General features: G+C 37.2%; 1 protein-coding gene across 2 annotated transcripts in view; it reads right to left on the bottom strand.

Annotated features, from left to right (window-relative positions):
- LOC107755736 (A disintegrin and metalloproteinase with thrombospondin motifs 3-like) overlaps positions 1 to 9,968 on the bottom strand; it is a 107,459-nt gene that overhangs the window by 51,538 nt on the left and 45,953 nt on the right. For both annotated transcript variants that reach the window (XR_001641734.1, XM_016572623.1), the window contains exons 5-6: positions 7,698 to 7,885; positions 3,611 to 3,694 (exon numbers count right to left, since the gene is read on the bottom strand). Coding sequence is in view for 1 of the 2 variants with exons in the window: in XM_016572623.1 (XP_016428109.1) it covers positions 3,611 to 3,694; positions 7,698 to 7,885 (272 nt within the window). In the remaining variant the exon portion in view is untranslated. The remainder of the gene's footprint in view (positions 1 to 3,610; positions 3,695 to 7,697; positions 7,886 to 9,968) is intronic.

Here is a 9,968-nt window from a genome sequence, read left to right as displayed (position 1 = left end):
CTGCAGCAGTCACTTGGAAAAGTCGTTGTTGCTTGTTGAACTAGTTGACTTTTGATGAGTTTGAGCGCGTGTTGCGCGCTGTGAAAAAGTGTGTTGGAAACACAAATTGAGGACCAATCTGCACCTTATTGATGACCCGTGGCGTTAATATACTGCATCTGTGCCAGCGCGAGATGTAATAAAACTGCAGCTCGTTAATAAACAGTTTTTTTTATTATAATTTTTTTATCCATTTTATACAATCCGCCTTCATTTAGCAAGCGCACTCGCGCATAAACAATTTTCAAGTTCAACACTTTTTGTTCCATTCAGTTGTGGATGCTGCTGATTCACCGAGACCGCCGTGACTTAGCAAAGAGACGTGTGTTATAAATTGCGGTGTACAGCGTTTATTATGAGGGGGTAGAATCCACAGCTCAGTACTCACTACTCAGTACTCATGAGTACTTTTAAATAGGCTACTCTTTTACTCTTACTCAAGTAGTTTTTTGGACAAGTACATTTACTCTACTCACACTACAGTTTTTGGAAGGTAATGGTACTTTTACTTGAGTGTATTTTTTCAGTACTCTTTCCACCACTGACTAGTAGACAACTTTAGCCGGAGCGGTCAAGTGGTGGCACTTAATTCATGCTGCCAATTATGGATGTTTACCTAAAAATGCAACATTAGAGGGTTATTATTGTTAACTAAACCTAAGGGGGGAAAAAGAAAAAGTATATTTCAGCTAGTTGTCAAAGCATTATTTCTCATTTCAATTTAGTTTAACTTGATGTACTAACATAACTAAAACTGAAATAAAAAATGAAAACAAATACAAAAAAAATGTGTGTGTGTGTATATATATATATATATATATATGTATATATATATAAATTTTTTGTATTTCGGTTTTCATTTTCTATAATTATATATATATATACACATACATACATACATGTGTGGCGGGACGACCAAACGGCAGACACAGTGGGTGTGGCGTCAGGCCTCGGAGAGGCTTTTATTAACAGAAAATAAACAAAGTGTCCAGAAAAAAGGGAATAAAGTGTCCAAAATAAACAGGGAATCTGGTGTCCTCGTCGTGCTGCGGGGTTCGTGAAGGGAAGCAGGGTGCGAACTACGGGGGGGCTAGGGGGAGCTCGGCTCCCCTTAATAAGACATGGGCTCCCCTGAAAACGGGATTTGTGAAATTTTGGGGGGTCTCAAAAAATATTGACAATGTGTTATTTTGACATGCAATTTCAGTTTTGTGTAATGTGATCATCGTGGATTATTATGTGTAAAATTGCAAAAATATCATTCATTCATGCATGACGGCAATTTAAACCTAATTCACTTCAATAAAGATAACATGCTATTCTTGTCATGAGCATCAAGGTGTGGGGGCGCTGCGGTGCAAATTACACTCATGTTTAGTACATGTTAACTCAAAGATCCGTAGAAAAAATATAAACGCTGGACTCGGTGATATATATATATATATATATATATATATATCTATCAGTGGCGAGCGGTGACTTTTTTAACCGGGTATGCTGAGTTGTAAGAGGAAAACACCGTGGCAGGTGTCGATTTAAAAGTGTGCACATTCCTACCTTATTTGTTAATGAAATTCATCTCCAATCCTTCTTATAGTTTCAGGTTTATCCATAGTTATTCGAATGCTAGAAATCTTGGAATGCTTTTCCAAGTAAAACCCGCCAAATAACGTAGTTACGTTATGATACGTAATATTCAGAGGGTGGGGAGATGGTTGATTCCCCCGCTCTATATGTCTCTGCATCTACTGAATGATTTTTTTTTAATTCATTTATTTTTATTCCCAGTGAATAGGAGTTCAAACTCCCACCCGGGTGACACTACTCCAATAATAGACCATGCAAAATACGAAAATAATAATAATAATATCTTTAAGATATTGCCAAGTAACGTTGCAAACAACAATAAAATCAGAAAAGGACTTTAATTGCAAGCGACACAAGTATACGAAAATGTTTGTTATTATTTAAAATTTTAAATACATTTTTATAAACCTTTTTTATTATTATTTATTTACCACTTAGGCATGTTGACAATAACATCTTCAACATTGTCTATGACCAGATTAAGTTTTTAGTGGACTTTCAAAATTTCCTTTGCTTGAAAAAGCATGAAAATATACAGTTGTGATGTTTTTTTCATATGATTTAGTCGAGTTAGTTTTGCATCAAACACAATGTGATTTTCGGCTATCGAGATCTGGCAGCAACAGCGCATTTTTCCGCTTGGGCGAGCGCTTAGCTGACAGCTTACCTCCCGCATGAAATCAGCCGCAGACCAGCAAATCAGAACGCGCTATAAAATTTTAAATACATTTTTATAAACCTTTTTTATTATTATTTATTTACCACTTAGGCATGTTGACAATAACATCTTCAACATTGTCTATGACCAGATTAAGTTTTTAGTGGACTTTCAAAATTTCCTTTGCTTGAAAAAGCATGAAAATATACAGTTGTGATGTTTTTTTCATATGATTTAGTCGAGTTAGTTTTGCATCAAACACAATGTGATTTTCGGCTATCGAGATCTGGCAGCAACAGCGCATTTTTCCGCTTGGGCGAGCGCTTAGCTGACAGCTTACCTCCCGCATGAAATCAGCCGCAGACCAGCAAATCACTGAGAACGCGCTATAATCCTGACGAGTCATAGCAATAGAGCAGAGGCGAGAAAGCTGAGGAGAATCCGCTCGCCCAGAAGCTTCTGTAACTGACGTGGATTTACAGAAAATTACCGTTGTTTTCAAATAAATAATTTTACTTACTCATTCCCAACACTTTATTAATCTTTGAGTCACATCTCAAATGACAAGGGATCAACTTATAATCATGTTTTTATTAATTAGCCCGCAAACTCATTCTCTCAAATAACCAAATTTCCCCACAAGGATAGTCAAACCTGAATTTTTGATATTGTGGGGACCGGACTGCGGTCACCACGAGGGGGAAAAAATTGTTAAAAATTGTAAATGTGAAAATCATCTGAAAGTGTAACAATGCAAACAGGTTTTCTGTAAGGGGTAGGTTTAGGGTTAGGGTTGGGTTAGGGGATAAAAAAATATTGTTTGGTCAGTATAAAAGTAATAGAAGTCTATAGAAATAATTCACAGAAACAAGTAAGTGTGTGTGTGTGTGTGTGTGTGTGTGTGTGTAACATTTAATTTTAAGGATCTATTCTCACTATTAATTAGCACTGATATTAATGCCTTATTCTGTATGACCATATTTTAGATTGGTTACAATTGGTTATTACCTCAATTTATTCATATAGTTTTTCTATATGAGATTCTATAAACAGATATGTAAGTACAATTGTCTTATTTAAATGACCCTGAAAAATACCCTGTAAAAATTGCACAGTATGTTCATATGCAAGAGTATAAAATGTTAAGGCATCTGGCCATTAATGACCGTTAATAAAGGGTCAAAGAGAGGGTGGCAAAGGTCATAAAAAAATAACAATGACATAAAACATCTTACATAAAGTTACTGAAAAAATATATGATATGACCTATTATGGTTTATAACTGACTTTTGTTTTGATGTTTTGAGATATTTAGTAGTAATTTACCTTAGCATATCCAAGCATGATCATTCTCACAAGCACAACATTAATGTGCACTCCCAATGATTCATCATGGTAGATCTCATTCACCTGTTAACACAATGATGAAAAAATGCATTATTATCTCCTAAACTCAACATACATCTAATAAAACAACAAAACACTGATCCTGGCACAAAGTGGGGAAAAGGATATCAGGCAAGGGATACAAGTTGCATCATTCTCCACCTAGTCATCTATGACAGCTATTGATTTTATCAACTCCAGGGACTGCAAAAAACAAACAATGCTGCTTCATCCCATTTCCAAACCCTCTCACCATGACTGACAATGAGCAAGAGAGACCAAAGATTTTTCTACAACAGCATCAAGATAAAGAGAGCAGAAGGAAATGGGATCTCAGACCCATAAGAGTGACTTTCTAAGGCACAGAAGGCGTTTTTAGACAGGCTTTGGGGCTACGGTTGGCATGGAAAAGCCTATGAAAGGTTGGTAAATGAAAAGAACCCAGTGTTGAGCTGGTCATACAGAGGCCTTTTAAAGGTTCAGATGTTTTTCCTTCCCCACCTAGCTAAGAGGCTGCTGTGTGGGGTGCTGTGTTTTGGAGGCACAGTTTTTCTGGTTGAATGCAGGGTGTAGTGCTGTATCGAATGACTATATCCTAAATGGTACAAATGTTTCATCAAAACTTTCTAGAGCTATTTCCAAAAACTGGACACATGTAACCGCAGGATTTCTTGCTGTGGTGCCGATATAATATATTAAAATTATATAACAAATAACTGATATAATAATGAAACATATTGAAGTTCTGGTGCAAATAACTAAAAATTTTACTGTGGTTCTCTTGACATTGACACCAACTGACCAAGTTAAGCAGTTTCTAGCATATGATTCTGTAAACAAAAAGTTCAGGTTGTCCTGATCTTCTGTACGGCAGAGGGGAGACAATTGTGGTGGATCTAAATGCACATCTGTGTTCAATTTGTGCCGAAATCTCTTCTCTTGTAAAGAGTGTGAACAATCAGAGGGAGCATTATGTCCAGGCATGCTGGAGATCTGCCATATGATCACTTTGTTCTGCCATACTGCACTGGAAACATAATCACACCATTTTAAATAATAATAATAATAAAATTTTATATTTGATATATGTACTGTATGTACTTTTTGTACACTGTTGCTTAAAGTCCCTAAAACACAATCAGCCAACTAAAGCCCGTGATAAAAAGAGAAGTATAATAAAAATAAAAATTTGTTCTGACAGTGTCCCCCTAAAAATGCACTGCAAACATTTTTTTTCACCTTAAACCTTGCAGAGGCTGTCAGATCTGCTACAAACTCTGCACTCAGGAGGGAAAGGTGAGAAAAACCAATTATGTCGCAGAAAAAACTGTACTTTTATATGCATGTTTGGACAGCTTTTAAAAGAAGGGGAGGGGCACAGAAAGAAAAACTATGCCTCAGCAGATCTGTGTTGCTGTAGTGATTTGTTGTAGGGAGCAACAAAAAAAATGTACCCGTGCGAATGATTAAATTGTTCACTGGCATATGGACACAGATTACCTCGACGCTCTAAATCAGCAGAGAGCGGTAAGTCTCTTACCAACTGCCCCCTCTCTTCTTCCCAGCCATCTCATGCAATTAAACAGAAGTTCTGTTTGATGCAGAAAATTGTCCTCTTCAGGCAACAGGGCTTTAAATAAGCATGCAAGGGGCCTAATCAAAGACGTCTGCATGTGTGAATGTGTGAAAGTTGTAGCAATGTTGCATTTTTATACCAAACTCATATCTTAAAGCTCAAACCCACTCCAGTTTAGGGTGGAAAAATAGCAAATAGGTGAATGAATGAATGAATGAATGCAAAAAACTGAATCTCAGACCCACGAGTGGCTTTCTGAGGCATAGAAGGCATATTTGGACAGGTCTTAGAGCTATGGTTGGCATCAAAAATTAAAAGTTAATAAATAAATAAATAAATGTAAACAAACAAATAAATAAACAACACTGATTTTATTTATTTATATAATATGTGTCCTGGGCAAACCATCACGGTATTATCTGTATGTGCAGGTATAAAACATTACGTTACTGACATCAGGGCAGAGATTTCTGTGCAGTGGTGTACTTATGAGTGAAAGGAGAAGGGAATTGTGGGTACTATTGATGGGCCAATCATTAGTCAGGGTTTATCATTATCATTTGATAGTCTTAATTTTATAATAGGTGCAAGTTGATGAGGCTACCATAAACATAAATCTGCATATAAAAGGTCAAATGAGGACTTCCTCCTCTTCTTGTCTAGTTGGTTAGTCATGTCTCTCTTTTGTGATGCCTGTAGCTCAATCAGATTAAGCTAGGAGTCATATCTTCATTGTAATTGGTTGATCAGGGACCAATCAGTGACCAGACATTGCTCATATTATGAAAACATAAAATTGTATTGGTTTAAACAAAAAATCATGTGATGTCCATTTCAATGGATGCAGGGTCCGAAGGGGTTAAACATTATAGTGTACATTTCATCAAAGCACTGGTGAACAGGGCAGCAGGGACACCTACTGGAGAAAAGACTTCTGAAATAAGTAAACGTATTTGTAAACTTAACAAGTGCATATTCATATTTCAATATTCATCTATATTCATGCTCAAATACCCCACATTTTGTCTGTGCCTTGTTGTGTGCCACAAGCAAAACAACACCTCCACAAAAGAAAGTAGAGCATTTCTGTATGTATAGTTGACATTAATTCTTGCAAATTGTTCAAGCGAAACTAAGGGTTGGTTGCACTTGATCCTGTTACATTTTGCAATCAATAGAAGGGCAACATGAATACTTTAGGCATAAAGAGCTTACAGGCATTGTGTGTGTCTACAGTTGAAGCCCATAGTATATATGCTAAATCTCTAAAGCCTGATGAGTGATGCTATTATCTACACAGATTACCCAGAGCATATGTGGTATGTTTCATAGCTCTCCTCAGAATAGCAGCATTTACTAAATGAGGAATACGTCAATCTTGTAGACATAATGGGGTCCTCTGTTTTAACAAAGGAGATTCAATTTGTGTCTTGTGAAAGCCTAAGAATGTGCTTTTCCTCCCAAAACAGAAAATGTCAGAGACATGACCACATCTGGACAATTTCACGCCTCATACAAGGTCACTCTCTTTACAGATGCAGCTTAATGGCATATTTGCATATAAGCAAACATTGACTGCTGCCATCCACTTTCTGTAGTCTGGCAGAGAGGTGTTTTGTCATCAGTAAATTGTCTTGAAATGAATTCCTAAAATAAGGACACTTAGGCACATGTGCCTTCAATTTACCTGCAAGTCAGAGGACTGAGTCAGGAGGAGAGTTAATATGTTTTATGAGGAGGAAAAGAACTGATTGCTCAACAATAAAGATGGCATTACGGTCAGAGAGTTTTGGGACAGTTGAGGGGATTTGGGGGATATAAATCTAGCAGTCCAAATGTGCTCATAATTTGGGAATGTGTTTTCTTGGAGTTTTATAAAATATTTTTGAACAAAAATGTAAATAATTTTAATAATAAAAATGTATAATATTAATAATATTATCAATATTAATAATATTAAAATTAATATGATGGTAACACTTTAGCATAGGGACCAATTCTCACTATTAACTAGTTGCTTATTAGCATGCCTATTATTAACATATTGGCTGTCTATTAGTAATTATAAAGCACATATTCTGCATGACCATATTCTACATCCCTAATCCTACCCAACACCTAAACTTAATGACTATCTTACTAACTAAAAATAAGCAGCAAATTAGGAGTATTATGAGGCAAAAAGGAGGCAAAAGTCGAATTGGAGAATTGGACCTTAAAATAAAGTGTGACCAATATTATTAATAACCCTGTATTATGCTTGCAATGGCCCCGTCACAGGAAAAAAAAGTAAAATGTATATAGATTACTTAATTTACTTTATTTTATACATAATACTGTAAATATATAATATAAATATAATATTGCAAATAATATTGTAAAACTAGCACCCAGCAAATACATCCAATAAATCTTCCTGTTGAGCCCTGCTAAGGACGATGGGATACTCACAATGTTCATTAGGGTGAGGAGATAGTTCTGCACATGCTCTTTCCCATGGAAACGGACAACAGTATCATCTACTCCAAGCAGCACCTCAATGTTGTAGTCATCGTCACCAGTGTGTCTCCGTCTCCTGACTGTCCGGTTGACTTGTTTAGAAATACTATCCAGCACCCTTGGCGCATCCAATTCAGGCTCTGCAAGACAAATGATTAGGCTCAAGACAACACCTTATCTTCATCATTTGGCAACAACAACATATTGAACAGAAAAAAGTCCTCTTTGCATTATGATGAACTAGCGTCTTGCAAGTTTTTTCACAGAGTGCAAGTGGATGCCAGCCAAGAACCACAGAAAGCAAACCAAACAAGGGCTCTTCATGATCCAACATCAATCCAGGCTATGAACCAATGTCTTTTTTAAACGCTGATGCTAAAATAAATATTTCAAACATCTTGCTCTCTGGCTGGCTCTGGTCTACAGTGTAGGGATTGTGAGGAACATTCCTCAGCTCCTACATCCCTTCATGACACACGCATTCTTGTGTGGCCCAGATCCCAGAAGAGTAAACACATCTCTAAAGTTCCACTTCAAAAAGCACAGGGCTTCCCCTCACGCTCAGACATGCCGTGTGTCCCTTTGCAGGTTCCCCGGTCCACAGCATCTCCATGCACACCCTCATTCTCCTGAGGGGCTGCCATTCACATATGGCAAAGTGAGGATAGCACACACATGGCAAACCTGCCTAACCCGCTGGCCTCAATTCTAAAAATTACTTTTGATGGCAAATGAGACCATCCAGATCACCAGTGGAAATCTACCATGTCTAGACTGCAAAATGGAGCCTCACTGCAGCCAATAAAAGTGCAAGGTTATACGCTCTGAGGCTCAAAATGTGTTACTCCAGAAACCATTCCACATTGGAAATGTGTTTGTTTCGGCTTCATGAAAACAAAAGATATTTTAAAAATATTGGTAATCAAAGTTGTGGTGCCTATTGACTTCCAATGGAGGTACAAAAACACATTTCTCTAAATATTTTATTGTATGTTCCACAGAGTCAGACAGATTTGCAAAGACGAGTAAATAATGACAGAATTTTAATTTTTTTGGTGAACTATCCATTTAAGGAGATGATGTGTATATATTTAAATGGATAGTTCACCCAAAAATGAAAATTCTGTGATTAATTGCTCACCTTCATGTCGTTCCAAACCCATAAGACCTTCGTTCATGTTCGGAACACAAATTAAGATATTTTTGATGAAATCCAAGAGCTTTCTGACTCTGCATATACAGCAAGGCATCTACCACATTCAAGTCCCAGAAAGGTAGTAAGGACATTGTTAAAATTGTCCATGTGACATCAGTGGTTTAACCTTAAGTTTATAAAGCTATAAGAATACTGTGACGAGTGGGGCGGGGCCGAGAGCCGTGGGAACGGAGCGAGGCCGGTGGAGTAATTGCTAATGCGCGACACCTGTGCCACTCACCGGTCTCGAGTCTCACGGAGGAGCTCCGGAAGCATAAAAGGAGGAGTGATGACAGTGTTGGACGAGAGAGGACCAGGCCTGGAGTTTATTTTGTGTTTTGGTTCTGTTTGTGCACGACAGTCGTCCGCGAGGGGCTGTCGCGCTATTTTGTGTTTATTTTATTATTAAAGTTTTCTTTGCACATTTGCCGGTTCCCGCCTCCTTCTTCCCGAACTACGAACTTTGTTACAAATACTTTTTACTTTTCCTGCGCAAAGAAAAAAACTATTTCTTCTATTCCGTCAGTCTTCGTCGCACGTTCACGGCAGTACCACAAAGCATGCATGTGCATTCGTCTGATTGAAAACAAGGCGCAACATGTCTTGTACGTCAGAACGCCGGCTCCTGCGTCAGCAGCATCACACTCATGTGGTACTCTTGTGAATGCACGCTGACTGACACAAAAAAAATTTTAATAAAGTTGTTATTTTTGTTTTCTTTGCACACAAAAAGTTTTCTCATAGCTTCGTAAAATGAACTACCACTACTAACTACCACATTCAAGGTCCAGAAAGGTAGTAAGGACCAGTGTTAATTTTGACAGCAAATTTTGATTTAGTTTTAGTCATATTTTAGTCACCTGAATTGTTTTTAGTTTTAGTCTAGTTTTAGTCGACTAAATATCATACGATTTTAGTCGACTAAATATACAGTAAATTTAGTCGGCTAAAATCTAATGGGTTTAGTTACAGTGTAATGCATTTATTAAAGGGGTCATATGATGCTTTTTTAAAGATCATTATTTTGT

This window comes from Sinocyclocheilus rhinocerous, unplaced genomic scaffold (assembly GCF_001515625.1).
Source record: "Sinocyclocheilus rhinocerous isolate Xijiao unplaced genomic scaffold, SAMN03320098_v1.1 scaffold171, whole genome shotgun sequence".
NCBI lineage: Eukaryota > Metazoa > Chordata > Actinopteri > Cypriniformes > Cyprinidae > Sinocyclocheilus > Sinocyclocheilus rhinocerous.
This window is presented reverse-complemented; position numbering and strand designations above follow the sequence as displayed.